Here is a 25,229-nt window from a genome sequence, read left to right as displayed (position 1 = left end):
TGAGAATGACGTCATCTTTAACCATTAAACCGCCGGGCTCTTTTTTATTCAAAATTTTCTTAAAAGCTTCCCAAGAATGTGGGTTGGGGTAGGGGTGAGGGACTGAGAAGAGGGAGGCAGAGGGAAGCTTTAGGTGAAGGTTGTGAAGGGGCCTTCGTTGGGGTTGGGATGCGTTCCTGAGGTTGGGCGGGAGAAGGGGGATGTTAGTACACAAAAGGCTATTTCCGGCTCAAATTTCGTTCCCGAGCGTCTTTGAGTGGAACTTTTTTGGGGAAAACGACCCGTGCCTATGAGCTAGGTGCGTGCGAGCGTACGAAGGGGCGGCGGGGTGCCCAGGGTACGGCTATCACTCCCCACATCGTGGTCGGTCTCCGCGAGCCTGCGGGGGGCGCCTCCCAGTCCCCAGCCGGGACATCCTGAACGGCGGCAGCCACAACAACAGGCTCGCCCGCAGACAAAGGGACCGGCGCGGCGGTGCAGACTCGCGCAGCCGGGCGTCGGGGCCGGGGAGCGCGCGCTCCGAGCGCGGGGCCGGGGCCGCCGAGCGCGCAGCGCAGACCCCGCGCGGGCCGCAGCCGCGGCGCCCGGAAGACCCGGCTCCGGGGCGCAGACCCCGCCCGGGCTGGCTCGGCGCCGGCCTCCGCTTCCACTCAGTCTTTGACCCTCCGTCCCCACCCGGCTCCCCCCCCCGCAGGCCGCACAACTGTAACCGCTGTCCCGGCCGCCGCCGCTCCTTCGCGGGCCGGCGGCCGGAGAGCGCAGCGCGGCGGGGCCGGCGGCATGGCTGTGTCCTGGAGGAGCTGGCTGGCCAACGAAGGGGTTAAACACCTCTGCCTGGTAGGATGGCGGGCAAGGCTCTCTCCCTGCGTTTTGTCTGTCGTGCAGCAACTTTGATTCATTCTCTGAGCGTGCGCGGGTGGGAAGTTGGAAGTTTTGCCTCTAATTCCAACATTCTGAACTAACAAAACTTTTCGCTGTTAATACCTGGAGATAATAACGACACCCTCCCCTCACCCCTACTCCAAGTGCATGGGAACTTTCCTGCACACTGTTGGGAGAGCAGATGTGGAGGAAGAGAGATCACTTTTAGTGAACACAAGTTTTTCTTAACCCTTTAAACTTCTTTCCCCCTTTGCTCTTTTCCCGGATTGTTTCTGTTTGGTGTTGCATTTTAACAACATGCCATGCTCGGGACTGGGTGATGTCACTAATTTCTTAGTCTCGTTTTGTGCTGCGGGGGATATTTGCAGATGGTTTAGGAGACCTGCTTGCAACCCAGAATGCTTAATCTCAGGTGCAGGGACTGAGTGAGGTCAGATTTGTTTTCCTCTGAGTGGTCTTCAGCTTGCTGGTTAATTAAGAATGCTTTCTGCAATTACTAATCCAGCTTCCACTGAAAGTATTGTGTCCAACGAATGCACGTGAGGTTTACACTTATCAGGTAACGTTTATTTTTAATTTTTTTTTTCTCTCTCTTTCTTTGTGTGATCTAGTTTGTCTGGCTCTCCCTGAATGTTTTGCTTTTCTGGAAAACCTTCCTGCTGTATAACCAAGGGCAAGAGTATCACTACCTCCACCAGATGTTAGGGGTAAGTGGGACTTGGGTGACCTGGTAGAATGTGTTTAAGGCGGGAAGACATTGCTACAAGGCTTGGTCAATTTTTCCATCTATTAAAGAAACATTGGTTGTTCACTTCAGAAAGGTTTGTCATTCTCTAAAGCGGTCAGGTTTTCCCGATGCATTATTTACACTCGTCTATGTTAAAATGATCAACTCTTTTAAGAACCAAAAGATAACTATCTGCTGAAGTCAAAGGAATGAACCTGCAATACCAGGCTAGTAGTACCTGAGAGAAGTTGCTACATCTTGCCAGCTGCCGAGTGCCTTGAAGGATCTGCTTCACCATCAGGACCAGCCAATGACGGGCTTGTAGTTTTTACCAGTCAAGCCTTCAGCCTGCCCATAAGCTTATCCGGAGGATTTCTGCACTGTTTCCTTTTACTGCCAGTTCTCACAAAGTCTGTGTCCAATGCAGTTATTCATTTCTGGGCATTTCTCAACGTCTTACCCTAGGTTTCTGGTTGATTATGGTTGCAGGGTTCTGGTCTAATATGAGAATGATTTTGTGCAGAACTTCACTCTGATTTATCTCATGTTGATATTCTTTTCTCTATTCCATGACATTTCTGATCTCATTATTTCCACTCCCTTTCTCCTTGACTCCTTAACAAAAGACAGAGGCACTGAGGACTTCTTACTTTGTATTAGGAGATAGCATTTTCTAAGCAACAAGCAAAAAGTATAAAATGTGTTGAAAAATTTTGGGATGTCTGAAAAGGTAGATTTTGTCTTTCCTTTTCATTGGGCAAGAGAACCCATTGTGAGTAATAGATCCATGGTTTTCTTTTCAATAGTTTAATGATTATTTAACATTGCTATCAGCTCACATGAATTTGGTGGAAGCAGCTTTCCAACTCCTGCTTTACATTTACAGATCTTATTTATCTTTAAGCCACAGCTCTGAGAGTAGTGTGCTTGGTACATGCTAAGACTGCAATAAATTGCGGCTGAATTAGTTAGCGGGTATTTTTATATAACAGAATACTATTTTTCATTATCTATTGATCACACAATGGATATTTTTAAGTTTAACACCTATTTTTTTAAGAGTTTTTTTTTTTTTTTTTAGAGCTGTTTAAGGTTCACAGTAAAACTGAGAGTAAGGTACAGAGATTTCCCTTATGCTCCCTTACCCCCATGCATGCATAGCCTCCCCCATTATCAGCATCCCCAACCAGGGCGATAACATGTTATAATTGATGAACCTAACCGACATGTCATAATCATTGCTCATCTCTGATTTTAACTAATGGGTTAAGAATAATAGTCTCAAAGATTAAACTCATTGGTAACTCTTAAATCTGAAATTTTCTTTCATTTTTCATCCAACCAACCTTCCATTTAACCAGCAAACTGTTGTGAAACCTGCACTTTTCAAATGGGTACATACAGAGTAAGACCTTGCCCCTGGCCTCAAGTTGCTTATAGTCTAATGGAAAATCAAACAAGTAAATACTTATAATTGAAGAAACAGCTTAAGAAAAATTTTCTCTAATAGACATATGAAGGTCTGCTGACTTATCTTTTTAATTTTTTTTTTCCCCCTAGAAAGTCCCCCTTAGGTGTGAATTAGTGAACACGAGATTTTTCAGTAGGAGATAGCTGGCCTATTATGTAACTATATGAATAACTTGGAGAAAACTCTAAAGAGTTATGATGGTAAATTTTGCTATCAAAAGTGGTACATTTTCACCAGGAGATATTTGTATTAAAATAAAATCTAAGAATAGACAAGTTGGAAGCCACAACTGAGTATTGGATCTCACTCTATGACATTTGTATAAGCTAAAATAATAACTTACTTACAAATTATGTTGGAAACCGAGTTAATTTTTCTGAGCTTGGATGCGGTGTGATAACCTCAAATTTATTTTTGTTGACAAGTCAGATATGGTGAAGAATATACACATACACACACATATAACTCAACTAATAAAAAAAAAAAAAAAAAACAATGCTATGTGTGTTTTGCCTCTCTCTACTTCCATCTTACATTAGTGCTTTTGTTTGAATAATATGACAGGCTAGTGAGGTACAATGCTGAGGCCTGCAGACCAGCTGGCACACAGGAAAGGCTCAATAAATATTCATCGGATGAATAAAGAAAAAAATGATAAAAGGACTAAATGGAAAACTATGAGTGAAAAATACAAGAAACAGATTAAAGAAGAGAGAGGTCGTTGTAAATTAGTTTTTTTTTTAATTTTTAATTTTTTAAAATATTTTTTAAAATGTTTACTTATTTTTGAGAGAGAGACAGAGCATGATCAGGGGAGGGGCAGAAAGAGAGGGAGACACAGAATCTGAAGCAGGCTCCAGGCTCTGAGCTGTCAGCACAGAACCCAATGCTGGGCTTGAACCCTTGAACCCTAGAACCAAGAGGTCATGACCTGAGCCAAAGTAGGACGCTTAACCGACTGAGCTACTCAGGTGCCCCGTAAATTAGGTTTTATGAAAACATAAGAATGATTGTATCATAGTGAGCTGACCCTTAAGCCATCCTGTCAGGAGTCAACATTGTATGAAAAGTCACCATGGGGAAGGATGGTTTTTCTTCTTGGCATCCTGCTGAAATGTGAAAGATGACTTCCAAACTTCTCACTTTTCAGTAATCACCTATTGAGTTTTCCAGGCATTAATTTATCTAAATCATTTTGGAATATTTTCAGTCTATATTACTCTACTTTTTAGTGAAAAGGGAACTCTATAATTTAACTATTTGCTTTATGAAGGAGGATTTAATTTTATTTGTCCTAAGCTTATCTTTCCTAATCTTTTGATTATTATGGTATTACTTCATAGTATAAGAATTTGCAGGCATTTTTCAAATCACAAAGAAAATAGAGTATAACAATAAGATATAATTAATTTTTAAATAAATATTTCTGGCTCCCATATTTTACATGTTTAATAACTATGCTTCATTATTATCAACTTAAGGTCACAGATAGAGTGTCTTTGGGCCTACTAAACACTCATAAGAACAAGGTCCCACTGTGATGAATTTTAGAAAGCCTGAAAAGAACATAATAAGTATTCCGATATTATTAAGTGTCTTTAAGGTGAATCCTAGGTTCATAAAAATCATGATGGTATTCCTGGAAATGAATTTGCTTCCACTAGAAGACACAAATGGAAAAAGTACCTCCAGTTGTTGAATATTTTGATAATAACATTGAGTATAAAGGTTGCTGTTACTCATCTTTAAAAGTAAGGTAATAATAAAGTTGCACTAGTATTAGGGGAAGGAAGGGTCCACAGAATATAGCCCATTTGCAAGAAGGCATAGATATTGAGAAGTAGTTAATTCTTAGTAGGTTGAGATCTCTGCTTTCTACTGAAAAACAACTATTCAACTGTTTCTTTATTACTATGATATAGCAGGCACTTTACAAATGTTTTTGTTTATGCGAGGAAACTATTCTTCCCATTTTACACATAGGAAAATGTAGGCTGAGGAAGCTGGCGACTTGTTCAGTGTCAGAGCTAGGATGTGAATACAGTCCTGCCTGGCCTTTTTTGCTTTTTGCTCATGCTACGCAGATTTTCTAAATCACTTCACTGGCTCATCTCTGATACTTATGCCACTGGTTACTGTTACTCACCATCATTGCTGCCCAGTAGAAATGTAGTATGAGTCATATGCAATTAAAAATTTTCTATAGCCCACTAGAAAAGTAAAAAGCAGTGGCATTAAATTTAATAATTTATTTTATTTTAAATAATAATAATATCCAAAGTATTGTAATAGATTGAAGTATTCAACATGTAGTCAGTAGTTTTTTTTTAAATTTTTTTTTTTTCAACGTTTTTTTAAATTTATTTTTGGGACAGAGAGAGACAGAGCATGAACGGGGGAGGGGCAGAGAGAGAGGGAGACACAGAATCGGAAACAGGCTCCAGGCTCCGAGCCGTCAGCACAGAGCCTGGAGCGGGGCTCGAACTCAAGGACCGCGAGATTGTGACCTGGCTGAAGTCGGACGCTTAACCGACTGCGCCACCCAGGCGCCCCTGTAGTCAGTATTTTTAAAAATATTCATGAGATCATGACCTGAGCCAAAGTCAAGAGTTGGATGCTTAACGAACTGAGCCACCCAGGCTCCCCTCAGCTTTAAGTTTAAATTAAAAAAAAATTAATAAACCTAAAAACTGTTTCTTGGTAGGTGGGCCTACATACACTTCAAATGCTCAGTAACTCCCTGCAGTGAGTGGCTCCATCTTGGACAGTGTGAGTGTAGACTGTGGGGGAAAATATTCCTACTTTCATGGTCATATGCATGTATCATTTTGTTTTACAGCAAACAGCTGGCCACTAACCAGCCCAATAAAAAGACATTGGGATGTGGGTAGTTTTCTTGCTCTCTGTCTCCAAAACAGGAGTTGATATTGGATGGGAAGTTGTGGGCCCTAGTTATTGGTGTGTAACTATAAACAGATCTCTTACTTCTCTCTAAATATCAGAACTTTTTGGTGGTGGGAACCTTTGAGAATGAGGGTAAAATCATTTAATTCTCAGAACCAGTGTACCCATTTTTTTATTTTTTTATTTTTAAAAAGTTGGGTGATTGTTCAGACCAGAATTAACGATTAAAACAATTGCATAAGAATTGATAGAAAAAAGAAGATCTAAACTGATGGAAGATAAAATAACACTGAGGTTAATGTATCTTAAGGAGTTTTCATCATGACTGTTCTTTCCCAGGCTGGTCTGACCCAGACCTGGAGGCAGCATGGTCACGGCTGGTTTATGCCTGAGTTAATGTGCTAATCAGACTGTGTACTTCTTAGGAGATGTTTAATTATGACATGCTGTGAGTTTTGGAATCTTAAAATTAAGCTATGAAGAAATGAAAGTCTTTTGAGGGAAGCAAAACAAACAACACACACACATACATACGCACAAACTCACACACAACCAAACAATAACCCCCTCCTACTTCCCATAACAACCTTTTAAATAAAGGAGTACTTTGATTTTTTAAGATGACATCTATTTTTGATTTATTTATTTTCAAGGAATGGAAAATGTGATTGCTTGTACTTTACTAGAAAGTCCTAATGTGTTGTGACCGACTCAGAACTTTAGTTTCCTAGATTTTTTGAAATGTTGGAGTTCAACTCAAAATATTACCCATAGAAGCCTTCATACTCAAGTTCACCTGTTTCTGAGTTATATTTCTGACATTTAATAATTAACAGATATAATTTAAATGATAAGAACATGTTAATTTGAAAAGAGAATGTGTTTTATGGTACCAGATTCAATGTGTCTTCATTTTATATCTTTTTCCTCCTAAACTAACATTTGTTTAATGACTATTTAATTTCATCTCAGTTATTCTCATGGTGCCATAATGAGAAATTTAATTTTGTTGCTTTGTCACACAGTTATTATTTTATTTTTTTAAAGTATTTTATTTTTAAGTAATCTCTACACACAGCATGGAGCTTGAACTTACAACCCTGAGATCAAGAGTTGTAGGTTCTACTGATGGAGCCAGCCAGGTGCCCCTCACAATTATTATTTTAGATCTGCTGCATGGTCATGAAGATCTTCTCTTTTTTTTTTAAACTCCCCCCCCCCCCCAAATGTTTATGTATTTAATTTGAAAGAGAGAGAGAGAGGGGCAGAGCACAAGCCGGGGAGGGGCAGAGACAGAGGGAGGCAGAGAATCCCAAGCAAGCTCTAGGCTATCAGCACAGAGCCCAAAGTGGGGCTCGATCTCACAAACAGTGAGGTCATGACTTGAGCCAAAATCAAGAGTTGGACGCTTAAGCGACTGAGCCAGGTGCCCCTCATTTTTTAAACTTTGATTGAGATATGTATGTTAATTGGAAGAGAGCTGTGAGCACTGAGATTTTTTTCTAGTCTTGGTGATGATCTTTCTTTGGTCAATCATTATCGTCTCAAAAGTCCTAGAAGTTCTATCATAATTAACTATTTTCTGAGACAGAAATCTGATGCCATGTGAATTTGTTAAGGTCAAAGATTAGAGTCTCTGTACAAATGGACCCAGGATTTTAAGTTGGTATTGGTTTCATAGCTGGCCCAGGTGGCTTTAGTTCTGTTGAGAAGGAGTATATACCATCTATTATTTTCTAGAAAAGGCTTGATCATTAATTCTTTCCATTTATTGCACAAAATATAAAAGTTACTACCTAGATTTGCCCAGGTATGCATTGTGGTTTCAATCCAGGAGATATTTTTAACTGAATGGTTGTTTGTGTTTTTTGTTTGTTTCTAGCACTCTATTATTTGAAAATGATTTACTTCCTCTTTATAAACAGGTGAAGTGACTTACATTTCATTGATGCGATCATATTCTTAAACTGTTTATGGTAGATAGAGACTTGTAGAATTTTAGAATTGGAAGTAAGCTTTGGTATCTTAGATTTCTTCCTCATTTTCTCAATCAGAAAAATGCAGTTAAAGTGATTTGCTCATCATCACCCACTGAATGAGTGGCTTGGTCACTTTTCTGGTCCATTAATCCTCTCGGTCCAATATTCAGTCCGTTAAGTTGACAATACATATGCACAAATTAAACACCACACTGTATAGACCACTAGCTTTCCATCTTAAGTGAACTGATATTTAGATGTTTAGCAATTTAAGAAATCAAGGAAAATTACTGATTTACCCTCAAGATAACATTATTTTCAGCATTATAGTTGTTTTAGATTTGTCTCAGACAAATAATTAAGGTATTATGAAACTTATTTTTATTTCAATTATTTCTGTTTTCATAATATTCATAAGACTTTTAGCAATGTTTAACTTCCTTATTATATACATCTGAATGCCCTCTGTATAATTTTCTTTTATCAATACTATCCAAAACAGTATAGAATTGGGAGGTGGAATTAATTTCAGAGATTTTCAAATCTTTCTTCATTTTGTTATTAATAATATTAGTAACATTAATAGCAGATTACATTCATTGAAGACTGTCTTGATAGCAGGTTTTAGTCTAATAGCTTTGTATGGAGTAATTTGTTTAATCTTTCTATACATCCTGTGGATATACTTTTTTTTAATGTTTATTTATTTTGAGAGAGAGAACAAGAGAGCATGAGCAGGGGAGGGGAAGAGAGAGAGGGAGAGAGAAACCCAAGTAGGCCCCACACTGCCACTGCAGAATCCAGCATGAGGCTCAAACTCATGAACAAACCATGAGATCATGACTTGAGCTGAAATCAGGAGTCGGACACTTAACTGACTGAGCCACCCAGGCACCCTAAAGAGTAGATATTTTTAATTTTTCAGCTGAGAAACTGAATTAGGGAAATTCTGTAACTTGTTACTGAGTGACAGAGGTGGGACTTCAACCCAAACATCCTGGTTCCAGAACTTATATTACTATTTTTTTTTTTAACGTTCACTTATTTATTTTTGAGAGAGAGAGAAAGAGAAAGAGCAAGCGAGGAAGGAGCAGAAAGAAAGGGAGAGAGAATCCCAAGTGGGCTCTGCACTGCCAGCCCAGAGCGCGTTGTGGGGCTTGATCTCATGAACCCTAAGACCATGACCTGAGCTGAAATCAGGAGTCGGAAGCTTAACTGACTGAGCCACGCAGGCGCCCCAGTATCCACAATTTAATGGAACTGTGTGATGTGACTGTAATTGAGCAATGTGGTAAAAGACCTTGTGAGAAGTAGTTTCTTTAGTATTTTGGCAGAGTGGGACTAGAGAAAAAGTAGATTAAGGAGGAGATGGACTTTGCATGAGCAGTAGAATGTTTACGATTTTAAAAATTGGAAACTTGAATTTGACATTGATGCCTATCTATGGATAAATGAATCAAACACAAGTTCTATGGGGAACTTGCTTTAAATTACATGCTTTAATGGTTTTCATGAACTAGGAAATTGTTAAAGGTCTCCAGACGCATACCAAGGATATCAGAGTTAAAGGCAAAAAGAGATGAGTGATGTACACAAAGTGAAAGTATTTTATAACCTGAAATTAAAAAAAAAACAAGTAGGCACTTCAGCGCTAAGATAAATCTAAGAAATGATTTGTGGTGAATGCCTTTCTGACTATATTCCTTTTTCCTATGATAGGATTATCAAATAGCTGATTTCAAAGTGCAAGTAATTTCATTTCATGTGATCTTCAAAAGCTCAGGTGCATAGGAAGGGTATGAAATGGTAGTGATCCAAACAAGTTTCTTTTTTCTCCATGCTACACTTTTGATTCTCTTTGCTAACTTCCTCCCCCACGCCCCAAATGCTCTGCCTTGTGCCTTCTAATTAGCATCTTACCTGAGTAACTGGCTGTCACCTTACCTTGAATGAGGACATTGGTTTCCAGGCTGGTGAGGGTGCCCCAAGAGAATTGTGGAACAAGAAAAGAAGAACCACCTCTTGAGAATATGTTGAAACAGGGTGATAAGAGTACTTTTACCTCTCACTGATTTCCCTTGGCCAAGTTGCTTTTGAGAAGTTACTTTGGGCCTTTAAGCTTTGTTAATTCTCTTAGTCTGAAAAGCATGGACCCAAAAACACATTTGTAAAGTGCTTTGAGTCACGCAAACAAAGGTGAAGAATACTTTTTTCTTTCTCTCTCTCCCCCCCGCCCCACCCGCCCTTATAGCTCAGACTATCGAAAGGCAAAACTAACAAAGTTTCATCAGTGGTCTATATTAATGGATTCCAGTTGGAAAAAGAAATGACTCATATTAAGCCACAAGAATGCAGAGCTTCAATATGAATGTTCTTCTTCACTTGAGAACTAGCCTTTGCTGTTGGGCATTGTCTGTATCCCATTTGTTACCTCCCATGGAATTTTTCTGTAGGGCTGGGGCTTGGCTTGGACTGTGTAGAACCCATCACTAAATTATTCATTTTGATCTTGCACATTTTATAAAATGTAAGAGAGGAAGAATGAGTCAAATGAACATCTTAGAAGAGCTTATACTTACAATGGGTCTATAAGTTTACTTAATTTTGCTTTGCCTGAAGAAAACTAGTCTTGTACTTGTTTTAAAGCTTGAACATGTCATTCTTTTTTTTTTTTTTTTTTTTTTTTTTAATGTTTAGTTTTGAGAGAGAGAGCAAATAAGCAGGGGAGGGGAAGAGAGAGAAGGAGACACAGAATCCGAAGCAGCCTCCAGGCTCTGAGCTGTCAGCACAGAGCCCAATGTGGGGCTTGAACTCATGAACTATGAGATCATGACCTGAGTCGAAGTTGGATGCTCAACCAACTGAGCCACCCAGATGCCCCTTGAACATGTTGTTCTTAAAGAAGACAATATATCTTGTTAAACCCACAGATTTTAGATATATGAAATTTAATTTGTTAAAGTCTTATATGACATGTGTTCTAATTCTTGTTAAAACCAAGTGTCTGTGATCACCTTTTCCTCAGCATGGACTATTAGTTTAAATTTCAAATATAGTAATACCTGTGAAGATTCCAAAATACCAATGGAAACAATATAATGTAATGAAAAGAACATGGATTTTGTAGACAAACTGACCAAGTTTGTCATGACTTTGCCTTTTAAGAAATGTGTTTTTAAGTAATATATTGAAATAGTTTCAAACATAAGAAAAGCTTACGTTTCCTCAATTTTAAATTGAGAATTATAATATTAAGTTGAACTACATAAAAATTCCAGTATTAAAATGTTCTGTCTTACAAAAATGGCAGTTTAACATAGTTTAACCTAATACCTCTTGTAGGGTTTTGTTTTGTGTTTTGTGGAGAGGATTGAGTAGGATGAGGAAGAAATGAGTATGAGGCCTTCAAAAAGCATGACTCCCCGGAGCTCCTGAGTGGCTTAGTCAGTTAAGTGTCCACCTTTGGATCAGGTCATGATGTCACAGTTTGTGGGTTCGAGCCCCCATCAGGCTGTCTGCTGTCAGTATGGAGCCTGCTTGAGATCCTCTGTCCCCATCTCTCTTTGCTCCTCCCCCACTGGTTCTCTCTCTCTCTCTCTCTCTGTCTCTCAAAAATAAATAAATAAACTTAGAAAAAGGAGTATGACTTCCCTTTCTGGGAAGTTGTAGTAGACAATGCTGGAATCATTTCTTTCAGGCTACATTTTGAAGTTAAAAATGTTTTGATGTTGAAATCTGTTTATAAATGGTTGCTAATGACTAAAAATTTCCAGCACTGAAGAGAAATTAACTCAACTCATTTCATACAATGTATACCTTCTGAATTATTTAAAGAGATTTTGCAGGTGGCAGTATGTTTTTCTTTATTTATTTTGAGAGGTGGGGGATCATGGGCAGGGGAGGGTCAGAGAGGGAGAGAGAGAATCCCAAGGAGGCTCCGCAGTGAAGAGTCCCATAAGGGGCTTGAACTGATGAACCATGAGATCATGACCTGAGCCAAAATCAAGAGTTATATGCTTAACTGACTGAGCCACCCAGGTGCCCTGTTTATCTTTTCTATAATTCATTCCACTCAATCCACCTATCTTTTACATGTTCTCTCCTAGATTAATTCATTTCCTATTCTTCTAAGTCTGATGTTGTATGTGTTATCATTGTTTCTTTTCCCGTAACTGTTTTTTTAATACAACTGTTTTTTATTTTAATTTTTTTTAAAGTTTACTTATTTTTGAGAGAGACAGAGACAGAATGTGAATGGGTTGGGGGCAGAGAGAGAGGGAGACACAGAATCTGAAGCAGGCTCCAGGCTCTGAGCTGTCAGCACAGAGCCTGACATGGGGCTCGAACTCACGAGCTGTGAGATCACGACCTGAGCCGAAGTCGGTCACTCAACCGACTGAACCACCCAGGAGCCCCTTACCATAACTGTTTATATGACTTTTTGTTTGTTTGTTTGTTTAAATGGTTAATATTATGGGCAACACAGAAGAAAAAAGCCATGGGAATACAGAAATTAAATAATACTTAAAATATTTGCTGCTTTCATCCCTTTAGTCATCCAGTAACCTTTAGATTTCTCACTGCAAACCAGTAAATACAACTGAGTGTCCATTTTTAGAAGTGCTCCATGTTTGACATCACCTCCACCTTCATCTTAATCTCACTAAAAACCATATTAACAAGTATATAGAAAGACCCTACGGTGTGTTACAATTTGAACAGGTTAGTTGTCCTTCAGTTTTGTGATATTTAATGTTGAGACCCATTTAAGTTGTAGTAGTGGTAAAGAATCAGTAACTGTTCTCACGCCCTCCCATGATCCCAGTAGTTCTTTTGTTCATTAACTGGAACCCCCCATCCCTTGCCAGCTTTAATGTCACTCATAACTTGCCCTCTTTCCTGTTCCTGCCTGGTTCTGTCCCATCCTGTTCTGTCCTATCTCATCCTGTCCTGTTCTGTCTTGTCCTGTCCCGCCCTGTCCTGCTGCATCCTATTTTGTCTTCTACTGTCCTTTCCTATCCTATATTGTCCTGTTGATCCTGAACTTTACATAAATATTTTCTCATTTATCAAAAGTCTGGAAAAAGAGGCCAGTAGCTTAATGTTCTTCTGAAGGCTATCACCTTAAGCCATGGAAATATTTGCAACATAATTTATAAAGGTTTGTCATGTATTTTATGAAAATAATGCATATGATTAAGGGGAAAAATGGAAAAATGAACAAAAGTTGAAACAAAAGGAAAGCGGCCTTTCATATTTTCATTATTTAAAGATAATATTACTCCTCAAACATTACTTTTAAGACTTTTCCCATTCCATTTTCTTTGGAAAACAATCTTTCTTGTGACTTTCAAATTTATTAAATCTTTTTCATATTTACTATAGAAAATGAGAGAAAATGCAAAATAAGTCATTTATATCTCAGCACCCACACATAACCACTGTGAACATTTTGGTGTATTTCCTAAATACAAGTTTTTGTTTTTGTTTTTTTTAATAATATGATCGTTCATGGAGCACCTGGCTGACACAGTCAGTAAAGCATGTGACTCTTTTTTTTTAATATTAAAAAAATTTTTTAATCTTTATTTATTTTTGAGAGACAAAGAGAGCACGAAGTGGGGAGGGGCAGAGAGAGAGGGAGACAAAAAATCCGAAGCAGGCTCCATGCTGTCAGCACTAGCCTGATGCCTGATGCGGGGCTGGAACTCAGGAACCACAAGATCATGACCTGAGCCAAAGTCGAATGCTTAACCCACTGAGCCATCCAGGTGCCCCAAGCATGTGACTCTTGATCTCAGGGTCCTGAGTTCCATTTTGGGCATGGAGCCTACTTAAAAAACAAACAAAAACAAAAACACACAATACTATGATCATTTAGAATAAACAATTTTGTATTTTCCTTTTAACATTTAGTGTTAAATATTACATTAGATTTAGTTCTATTGTTATAGATTATGAAGCTTACATTATTAAACATACATTTTTTATTTTTAATATTTCACTGAATAAATACAAATACACCTATCTTAAACATTCCCAAATTTGTGCCTGGGTGGCTTAGTCGGTTAAGCGTCCGACTTCGGCTCAGGTCATGATCTCACGGTCCGTGGGTTTGAGCCCCGCGTCGGGCTCTGTGCTGACAGCTCAGCCTGGAGTCTGCTTTGGATTCTGTGTCTCCCTCTCTCTCTGTTCCTCCCCTGCTCATACTCTGTCTCTCTCTGTCTCAAAAATAAATAAAAACATTAAAGAAAAAATTAAAAAAAAATTCCCAAATTTTTAGACATCCAGTTGGCTTCTGTTCACTATTCCAGAAAATGCTGTGAAAAACATTGTGGGGAGCCCAGGTGGGTCAGTTGGTTAAGTGTCTGACTCTTGATTTTGACTCAGCTCATGATCTCATGGTTTGGGAGTTTGAGTCCCATGTCGGGCTTCGTGCTGACAGTATGGAGCCTGCCTGGGATTCTCTCTCTCTCCCTCTCTCTCTCTGCTCCTCCCCTGTTCATGCTGCATGCTCTCTCAAAATAAATAAATAAACTTAAAAAAAAAAATCATTGTACAGAATACCCCCCTCTGTTTTTATAATTATTTCCTTTGGCTATGTTATTAGAATTTCAAAGTATAATAACTCATTTAATTATACTTACTGTGAATTTCTTATTGTAATCTATCTGTTTAGTTCTTGGTACTTAATTGTTAAAATTAAAGTACATTTCAAAAGAAATACATACTTCTGTACCTTGAATACTGGTGTCACAATAGAAAAAAAATTAGAAACTCCCCTTTACATCTAAGAGGTAACTAATGACTTCTGTATAATCTATAAACATAGAATCTATATAATCTATGTTAATCTAGTCTGCATCTATCTCTATATATATATGCCTATATATACAAATACACATATATGCACCTGCATATTAATTCAGCAATATATTATGGATATTGTCATTTAATTTCCATTATACAAGTTTGACTTATTTCCAATGGCTAAATACTATCCCATAATGTGTAGTTAATTTGTTGTATATTTCTCCACTGTTAGTCATTTTAGTTGTATTTGTTTTGTTTTTATATCACACACCATACTGCAGTGAGAATCCTTGTAGAAGTTTACATGCACACTTGGACAAGTATGTCTGTGTGCTGCTTTTTTTTTTTTTTTTTTTTTTTTTTTAAGAAATTCCAACATGAGTTATTTTGGACCTATTAAGTGTTAGCTTTTTAGGGAAAAAAATATTATTTTTGATTTATACTTCCTCTCCTATACAGATTTATCATCTTACATTTGATGGAATGTGTTGTTCTACACTGTAATTTGACCAGTTAAACTCTGAAGAATTTGTTGGAAGAGTCTAATGTGTAAATATGTATGCATCAGGAAGTTTAGACAGATAGTCTGTACCAAACAATCCATTCATTCAGTCCATTTTACTGAGCACCTACTCTCTCAGGCATTTTGGCCATTTTGATGCATCCAGAATTCTTTTTCTTAGAATTGACAGCTTCTTCTTGGAGACAGTTTTTCATTTTGTTTTGTTTTGATTTTCCTCTAAAGAAAGACTGGAAGAAATTCACCTGGATTCAAAGTTGAAAGCTAGGGTTAAAAGACAAGCTGAGTTAGCTAACTAGATTGCTAGTGTTTTGAGGGCAAAGATAGCACTTAAAGATAGCTTTATAGATTCAATGAAGAAGAGTTATTAACAAATAGGGTTGAGTTCAGGAGGAGTAAAATAGAAATGCTTAATTGACACTCATGTGAGAAAAATCTTAATTTTGAAATCCTATATTCAGTCCATGAGTTTTAATATATGTCATTATGGATAGTCTGATTGCAGTCTTAACCAAGTGAGAGTGTACCATTGCTATGACTGTTGTTTCCTTTCAAAAATTATTCCATGCATTCAAGCCACTAGTATATCTGTTTTGGCTTCTAAATCTTAGGAGGAATGTTGAGAAATTAAAAATGGTTTAAAGATGAGGAAGAATGATGCAAGGTTTTGGAATGATTGTTTCTGATGAAGAGTAGCTGAGGGTGACTAAATAAATATTCAGTAATTATGATCAGATGTGCTGGATCTGTGATGGAGGAGAAACAGGGCCTGTCTCAGCTTTCCAGCCACCCATGCTCTACAAAATACATGCCATTCCTTGGTGCCTTTCCCTGTGCATGAATAATTCCTGCAGGAGGAAGAAATGTAGCAATGACATGAAAGCAAATGCACTGTAATTCTTGAGATCCTTGTTCGTGTGCTGTAGATAGGAGCAGAAGATAAGAGAGAGATAAGCAGTGAACATCCACAGGAATGTAAAGGGTGAATTAAAAAAAATCCATTTTGTCAGCTAAAAAGGTCAAACCATTTTTATTTGATATATTTTTACCCTTTAGAATAGGTCTATAAGAGAAAGTGGAGGAGGTTTTTATTATTGTTTTGTTAAGTTCTGCAATTCTACATTTTAGAGACAATGACCTTGGTAGAGGTCACAGGTATTAGCTGTGATAAAAATGCCATACCTCTTAATCTGGTGACCTGTTCAGTAGACAGCATTGCCTGTAGAAAGCCAGGAATGTGTTCAATGCAATTCTGGATCCCATTTATGTTGAACTTTAACTTTTGTAGACAGACACATGGTCTAGAAGTGAATCTCTTCTGTTCTCTGGGCTTTTGGCACAGGAAAAACAAGGTGGACAAAATCCGGACAGAAATACCATGTTACAATCCTGCTTTCTTCTCTCTATGTAAGAGCTACATTTCTTTCTGAGTTATAATAGACTTCTAAGGAAAGACTACATTCCTACTGTAGTCCTACTGAAAATGAAATAAAGTTTATTTCTAGAAAGGGTAGAATGGAGGGTGATGACATATAAAAGAAAGATTTGAGTTAAGCATAAGGAAATATGGATGTAAAGTCAGGATGACTTCTATTCTTTTAGTGGTCCCTTTAATTATATGGAAACAATTTTTTTTCCTCCAGCTTCTTTCTTTAGAGACAGTGTTAAAAAAAAAAAAAAAAAGGATTATAGATTGGAAGAGAGGTCAACTTGAGTCAAAAATTACATCATAGTTAAAAGTTTCCAGGGCAGTTAGTTGACAGAAACCAGCTAGGATCATTTGGCATGAATTATAGCTTATAATGGAATAAGGGACATTCATGAGCTTTTGGATATACCCCAAGACCACTGAATTGGTAGTTTATTGTAGAATTTTTTTAAAGAAATAATTACTCCAATTATTATTAACTGCTTTCTGATAGCTCATGGCATTTTATCCATTATTTTCATATGAAACTGTGTCAAAATAGGTAGTCAACTTTTGAAGTAACCTTTCATTGAAATATCATTTTTTTAATCCTTAAGTACAATCTTGTCTGCATGAAATAGCTATCATATTCTAAATTTATATCTCTTTTATAATATATTAATGGTACAAAGTGAAATTTAAACTAGGACCAAAAGTTTGATTTAGAGGTATAGGAAAATTAAATTGTTCTGATTGTCTGTCATGGTTACTATAAAGACAATAAAAAATACCATTCCTTTGGAAAATTCTGTAGACTACTTTATGGGGTTTTCTCTCTTCATGTAACTGTCTCATGGTTACTTTTCTTTGGCTTTCATTGCTAAAAGCATATTTTCCTCAAGGAGTACTTTTTCAAGACAATTTTCACTATTAACAAACATGAATTTTTGAGGTCCCCAACAACAAGAGGCAGTTTGGGCATTGCCATTTTGCAGTGCTGCCACTCTCTAACTTTGGGGGGGGGGGCACAAGGAGATAAACAGGTAAAATATTACAATATAATGTGTAAAGTTCTGTAGAGGAAGTGTGGAGGTTGGAAGAGGTGGAATGCTATCACAAACAGAAGGAATGGCAATGCATGAGCCATGGATGGGAATGGAGATACGGGGTGAAACTTGGAATGACCAGTCTGGGTAATGCATCCAGGAGCAGCATTAAATATAAAAGTATAGCCAGTTGGCCCTATGAGGAGAGAGAGAGGGAGTGAGAGAGGGAGAGAGAGAGAGAATCCCAAGCAGGCTCTGTGCTGTCAGCACATAGCCCAAAGTGGGACTCGATCCCATGAATCATGAAATCATGACCTGAGCTGAAACTTCCCATTTGAGAGCAAAATGTTCATTTGAAAGTTAATTTACCAGAAAAGTTTTTTTCTTTTGTTTTGTTTTTTTTTTTTTTTTTTTTTTTTTGCAAGTCAACTATTTCCACGGGATTTTTTTACACTTTAATAGGTCTGTCAAACACTTGGATGGAGAGGTGGAAAACATGAATGTAAAGTTTTCAGCTAAAGCAAAATTGAGAAGAAAAAATATCAGAATATAGTATCTATACCCAATATGATAGAATAGTCTAAAACCATATCATTCTTGCATATATATATGCTCTCTCTCACCTTCATTTTTTTTTTTTTTTCCACTGTAGGATAGGGGTCATTGCTTTGTAGTAACTCATGGGAGAAATCTCTTATGTTGTAAACTCAAGATGAGCCATTATGTAACATAGTTGCCCTATGATATAGCACAGTCTTAGAATTAGCAGAGATCAATCATGTGCTTTGTGAGGGAGATGAGGCTCTTCAGTACCGCCTGCTACTATTAGTCTATGTTGAGGATGTACTGAATTCTGGTGAACTGTGAAAGGTCACTGAGGTGAGAGGGAGTCCTAAAATTTTTTCAAGAATTTCAGAGACAACTAATTGTGTTTAGCATGAAGAAAACAAGATTGGACTAAGAAATCATTCTTTTATCTTCAGGTTAGGAATATTATTATCTAGAGGTGCCTGGTGGGTGGAAGTTACAGAGACATGGACTTCATGTAAATGTAAGAAAGCAAAAGAGGTTTTTGACAGTGGAATGGCTGCTGTCTCTGGAACAATTCAACAGAAGCGTAGATTACCTTTGGTCAGAGCAATCATAGAAGGAGTGAGACTCTGGGGGACAGTGGGGTGTGGGGTTGGCTCTTTTAGTACTCCAGTTTTAGAGGTACATGTTTCAGTAAAGTATTTAGCCAAATAAATTCACTTACGCGTACCATATTTAGTCAAAACTGGATCCTTTCTATATGCAAGACTGGGTCATAGTTACCATAAGATGTAATTCTTGTCTCAAAATTTTTGTGATGATTAGCCACACAAAGAAATGTGATGGCCCAAATTACTTTCTTCCAATTTGCTCTGCATACTTCCTTCAGACTAATCATTAGCACATTCTCACCTCTTTATACCGCCGTCCTACTTAAAACACATTCACTCTGCACTGATATTGGGATAAAGACACACATTCTTAATGTGACCTACACAAGCCAGCCAGGTCTATCCCTTCTCCAGTTTTATGTTGTGGCACCCTCAATTTCCAATCCTTGGATTGGAATCCTGACCTGCTATTAAATTCTCATATATACACCATATTCCCATTTGCTGTGCATTGGTTTTCACGCTGGTTTTCTCTGCGTGGATGTCTTTCTCCTTTTTGAATGACTTGTACTATCACCCTCAAGATCTCAGTTCACTTTTCAAGTAATTGGGGAAGCCTTCCTGACCTTCTTATTTAGCTTTCATTTCCTGTTATATGTGCTCATACTCTGTATTTCTCATTCACAGAATTGATCATTGTTAGAATTTACATTTGATTATATAGCTATTTGATTAGTGTCTGTTTCCCCTACTAAAATGCAAACATCTTAAGGAATAGGCATTCTCTGTTTTAGAACTCCTGGTGCCTTGGGATATGTACATATCACACAAAATATGTATTGAATGAATGATATAAATGGAACAGATAACATTTACAGTAGAAGCATAGAAGAGAAAATTTAGAGAAAAGATGTGATATAGTGACACCAAGGCAATAAATTAATTTTGTATAGTGCTTGCATATTTTAGACTGATTTTTTTAGTTTTCACAAAAGTTCTAAGAGCTAGGATTATTGTATCATAGCATATTACATTCATTCTACAGATAAGAAAAATTATCCCTCTTAATTTTGCAGAAAAGGACAGTTAACTAGCTCAAGATGAATATTAAATAGCAGATTTAAGATAAGAAACCATGTGTTTGAGATTTTTAGAAAAATAACCATATACTTGTTATACCCAGATGTTATATTCTTTTATAACTTGCTTCAAATGGCATATTTTCTTATGATTTTTCTATAGGATTACATTAGGTCAGTCTGCTATAACAAAATACTATAGATTAGGTGGCTTAACGAATGTTTACTTCAGTTCTGGAGGCTGGGAAGTCTAAGATCAAGGTGCCAGCAGAATTGGTCTGGTGAGATCCCTTTCCTGGTTTGCAGAGAGCCACCTTGCTCTGTCCTCACAGAGAGTCTACAGAGAGCTGTGGCCTTTTCTTCTTCTTATAAAAGCACTAATTGCATAATGGGAGGCCTACCCTCAAAAACTTAATCTAAACCTGGTAAACTCTCCCAAGCTCCACCTCCAAATACTATGACATTAGATTTCATCATATGAACTTGGGGGGAACAGACATCCAGTCCATAACAAGGAGGAAGCTATGTTTTGTTTGTATTTGCTCATCTAAAATATATTCATAGTTTTAAAATTACATATGGATTTCTCAGTTAGTTATGTTTTAGAGACCTTGACAGGTAGAATTTGAAACATGAAAGTAACACTGCCACCTAGTGACAACTAACTTGAATGAAGTTGGAAAAGCAAAGCAGCAATTAAGTTCTCTCAGAATGGTGACACAAGCCGTTCAGGTAGAGTGGGCAGGGCACCAGACTTGGGCGGTCATTTCTTTTTAGTGAATATTTGAGATAGTTGATTCTTTCAATGATCATGCATTAATAATGACGAAACAAAACAAATTCCCTTAGCTGTAGAATATTACCCGTGTAGTAAATGGATAAAATGAATTCCTGGGAAATCATTGACTGGGATCTGTCTCCATTTTCCTCACTCTTTCCATTGCTTCAGAATGAGGGAGGTTTGTACTCTGATAACCTAATAAAAAGAAGTTTTCATCTTAGTTTAGAGAACTAAGGATATTCAGGAACAAACATGTAGGTAGAAATGAGTCCTTGATAAAATTTCCGGTTAGATTTTACAGCATTGTAAGGAAGAGGTGGAATGCCAAAGATAAACTCCTATCTATCCTAAGGGGACACTTAAAGCCACTTTGAATTAAATTACTATGTGATTTAATGTAAGCACAACAATAAAACAGTTCCAGACATGCAGTAAATGGTTAGAAAATGAGGAATATAAGAATTTTCTTTAAATCATTGAACCACAAAGGAAAATTGAATAATTTATTTGTATCTTTTAAGTCCTACACTTATATGATAGATTTCAGCTGAAAAAATTTAAGTGAATTATTGTCCTGGTACATTAAGATTGCAGATAAAATTATCATCTAAAATCCCTTGAGCTAAAATTTTCTTATCGTGTGCAGATGCCAGATCAAAAGAGATAACAATTATTCTATTTCTCTGGAGGCCTAAATAACAAAAACCCATCACTCTGAAATGGTAATAATTTTGCTGATTGAGAAAAGAATGTTAGATTTAACTTTTTTTTTTTTTTTTAGATAGTCTGGAGGGGATTATTTCTATTTGTCTACTTAATGGTATATTCATTGCAATATATCTCTAAGGTGTTCTAACTCATGGTGTAAAAATAGCCTAACTAGAAATATTAATTACTTTTTATATAAGTCAGTGAAAATTATTGTTTTCCTGACATGACTTATTACCCTCTCTCCCCTTCCGGAACAATATTTCATGTGCTAACAATAAACATTTTGTAACGGAGATGCTATTTGCCAAGAGTTAAGTTGGAAATCTCACGAGCATGAAGAATTTTAAGATAAGAAAAGCATCTGACTTACACACATTTCTCAGTCAATATCCTTAAAACAAATACTTTTATGTTTATTTTAGGAGGAGAGTACAGATATGACCCCATCTCTTGCTTTCATGTGCTACATTATTTATATGAAGAATGTAGATAAGTACCAGACAAGAGCAGATGACAATCTAGCAAGATAGTTGCCATGAAGTATTGCCTGGATACCAAGGGTTCCAATTCTTTGAAAAAAAAAAAAAAAAGATTGCACAATGTGGTTTTGATAATCTTCGTATGGGACACAGCTGATCTGGATCCCTCCTAGCTTTGGGTCACTGAAGAACTCTAGAGGTGTAGTTCTTAAGGTGAAACCAGAAAGATGGGTAGAGTCAGTAAGGTTAAGAGCTGAAAGGCAGTGGTTTGGAAGGGGGTTGTGTATTCAGAGCTTTGAATTTTTTGGTACCTTATCCATAAAAAAAGGATTCAACTACACCAGCGTGGAGGTGCATAAAATACTGGGGCTCTCTAGGGTTCTTAATACCCAGAACAGTATAGTGGGGGCAGAATAAGAAATTGACTTCACACCAGAAAAATGTACTGGGGTGATTCTAACACTAGTAGAAAGAGGGGAGACTAAGTTTCATGGCAGTATAGAGGAGAAAGAGACCAGTTTCTTTTAGGGGTTTCTGGTGAGAGGTGAGTTGTTCAAGATTCTTGAAGGAGTTGGCGTTTTTGCCATGATCCTTGAAGGAGGAACAGGGTGAGGCCTGTAGTAAGTTTGTAGTCTGTTTTTGCCTTGGCCGTGTTTTGACCCTTGCCTTATTTGTTCAGCTAGGATTGTGTCTAAGCAGAGCCTCCGCATCTGTTCTTAACCTCAACTGCAGCCTTATCCTTCTACCCATGTGCCGGACACTCCTGGCCTACCTTCGAGGATCCCAGAAGGTAAGCATGAATAATCCTAGTCACAGATTCCAGCACAGAAATCAAGTGTAACAGTGGCATGTTAGTAGCACTTAGTTTTCATGGTCTGATTTTCTACTAGACTGATTTCTCTTACTGGTTGTCATTTACTAGATGAGAGTAAAGACCTCATCATCTGTCAGGATGATCCGTGAGCTACTCTGCAACGCTAGATAAGGGCAGTGGATGGGTAGAAATGGTTATTAATAGGGGCGCCTGGGTGGCTCAGTCAGTCAGGCGTCTGATTTTGGCCTAGGTCATGATCTCACCATTCCTGAGTTCTAGCCCTGCGTCAGGCTCTGTACTGACAGCTCAGAGCCTGAAACCTATTTCAGATTCTGCGGCTCCCTCTCTGTCTCTGCCCCTTCCCTGCTCATGCTCTGTCTCTCCCTCTCAAAAATAAATAAATGTTAAAAAAATTAAAAAAAAAAAAGAAATGGTTATTAACAGTGGTATCAGGCACTGTGCGAAGCATTCCACACATGTAGCTAGGAATCTTCACAGTGATTCTGCAGGGATTGCTGATGAAGAACCTGAGGCATAGAGACATTAAGTAACTGGACCAACATCATGAGACTAGTGAAATGGCAGAGCTAAGATCAGTCCCAGTTCTGAGCTTTTTCCAGAATACTATGCCTCATTGAAACCTTGTGTTTTCATTTAGTTAAGTGCAGGTGAGCAAGCAAGAGCCTTGTGGACTTTGGGCAATATATAGGGTGACTGCTGGTGTTGGTGGTGATTTACCTCCTTTTCAAACACAGACATGTTTTAAGCTATGTAGTAGGATTGGAGAAGATGTCTTGATTAAGATGTGATGTCATGTGTGATATTTAGTGTTGTAAAATGAAGGTTGTAAGAAAACAGAAAAACGTTTTGGAAATTGAAACTCAATTGAAATTATTTTTTGTCTTCGGTTATCCTGGTGTGTGGTGTATGTGTGTGTGTGTGTGTGGTTTCTTCATTGAGATAGTAAGGCATTGCTGGATCAATACTGATACTTTAAAAGAAGTTGTTAATATGAGGTCACTTTGATGTTCTGTGAAGTTTATATAAGCAGATTTACTGCAGTAAAACTTCTCAACCTTTTCATGTAATTATATTTAGAAACTCTTTACTTTTAATACAGTAATTTGTGGAAATAACTCTTTCTGTAGGTTGCCTGCCATTGTAAAATGCTAGGTTTTGATGCCTATGGATGGCTATTGGCTTGGTGAGAAGAAAGAGAAGATAAACAGCAGGAAATGAAACGTGCCCACCTAAGTCTCTCAGTATTTAATAAGTCTTAAAGAACTGTCCCCTGATGTGAAACTAGGTACTCAAAGATGCTTGACATTTTATTTTTTATAAGATTATGAAGACATTTAAAACCATAGATGAAAATGCTTCATTTAAAAATAATCTTATTTTCTTGACTACAAAAGGAAATAATATATATTGTACAACTCAAACATTACAGAAATCATGATCAGGGAAGGTTTCTCGTAATATTACTGATTACAGTTTGGGGTAAATGCCTTCAGATTGGCATATACTGCCATTGACTTTAAACAATATGGGATTATAGTATAGTTTACATGTTATAATTGCTTTACCTAGCTGTTGTCTCACACATCTTTCCACATCAGTAATAAGCCTTCTTACATTCTCTGTAATGTTCGGGTGTTCCACTGATTAGATATATCATAGTTCACCTCACCAGCTTTTACTTCCTAGGTTTCTGCTGTATTTCCAAAACTTTGACATCATAAACAATGCTTTAATGAAAAACTCTACAGGTATCTTATTTGCTGCATGATTTTCACTATGCCAAATTTTATTTAGGTTCCAAGCAGGAGAACCAGAAGACTGTTGGATAAAAGCAGAACATTCCATATAACCTGTGGTGTTACTATCTGCATTTTTTCAGGTGAGAAAACCAAAAGATATTAACATATTGTGTTAGAAGAACACATTTTATGAATGGTATTTTTATTGTTCCATAAATTATTTGCTGTCCAACTTGTGGTTTTCTTACTACATACCTTAATTTTTCTTTACTGTGTATTTAAAGAGAGTTGCCTAATGGTGTTACAGAAAATGAACATATCTTATACATTAAATATATATATATATGTGTGTGTGTGTGTGTGTGTTTCACATTATAATGTATGAAAGTTGGCCCTCAAGCTGCTAATAATTGTTTCCCAAAAGTAAATAATTTCATTCAGAAAGATGAAAAGAAATAGAATAAAAGTTTTTAAGGTTTAAAAGTGAGGATATGATAGGACTTTAAATGCATACAAATTAGAATGTGAACTGTACCTTCATACAACGTGAGTCTATTCAAAATTATATTTGATAAATGCTTCTTTGATATTAATACTTGGGTTGAAGAGTAAATGTCAAAAAGCTTGTGGAAATGTATCCTGTTCAATTCCAAGTTAAAGTATCAAGTGAGAATCTTTTGGTTTTTAAAAGAGTCCTTTTAAAATAAATTTTT

At 37.3% G+C, this 25,229-nt stretch overlaps 1 protein-coding gene across 4 annotated transcripts in view; it reads left to right on the top strand.

The window, feature by feature from the left end:
• Positions 1–253: 253 nt before the first annotated feature.
• NOX4 (NADPH oxidase 4) overlaps positions 254–25,229 on the top strand; it is a 167,987-nt gene continuing 143,011 nt past the window's right edge. Inside the window, exons 1-4 of one of the 4 annotated variants that reach the window (XM_078433013.2) lie at positions 254–837; positions 1,494–1,589; positions 22,622–22,732; positions 24,572–24,656. In XM_078433013.2, coding sequence (XP_078289139.1) covers positions 781–837; positions 1,494–1,589; positions 22,622–22,732; positions 24,572–24,656 — 349 coding nt within the window. In that variant the 5' untranslated portion in view covers positions 254–780. Of the gene's footprint in view, positions 838–921; positions 1,442–1,493; positions 1,590–22,621; positions 22,733–24,571; positions 24,657–25,229 lie in introns of those variants that run through there. The other 3 variants (XM_078433012.2, XM_078433015.2, XM_078433014.2) reach the window with 3 other exon arrangements.

Source organism: Panthera onca, chromosome D1, assembly GCF_046562875.1.
Source record: "Panthera onca isolate mPanOnc1 chromosome D1, mPanOnc1 haplotype 2, whole genome shotgun sequence".
NCBI classification, from domain to species: domain Eukaryota; kingdom Metazoa; phylum Chordata; class Mammalia; order Carnivora; family Felidae; genus Panthera; species Panthera onca.
The sequence above is the reverse complement of the archived record's forward strand: the minus strand, read 5'-3'. Positions and strand labels throughout refer to the sequence as shown.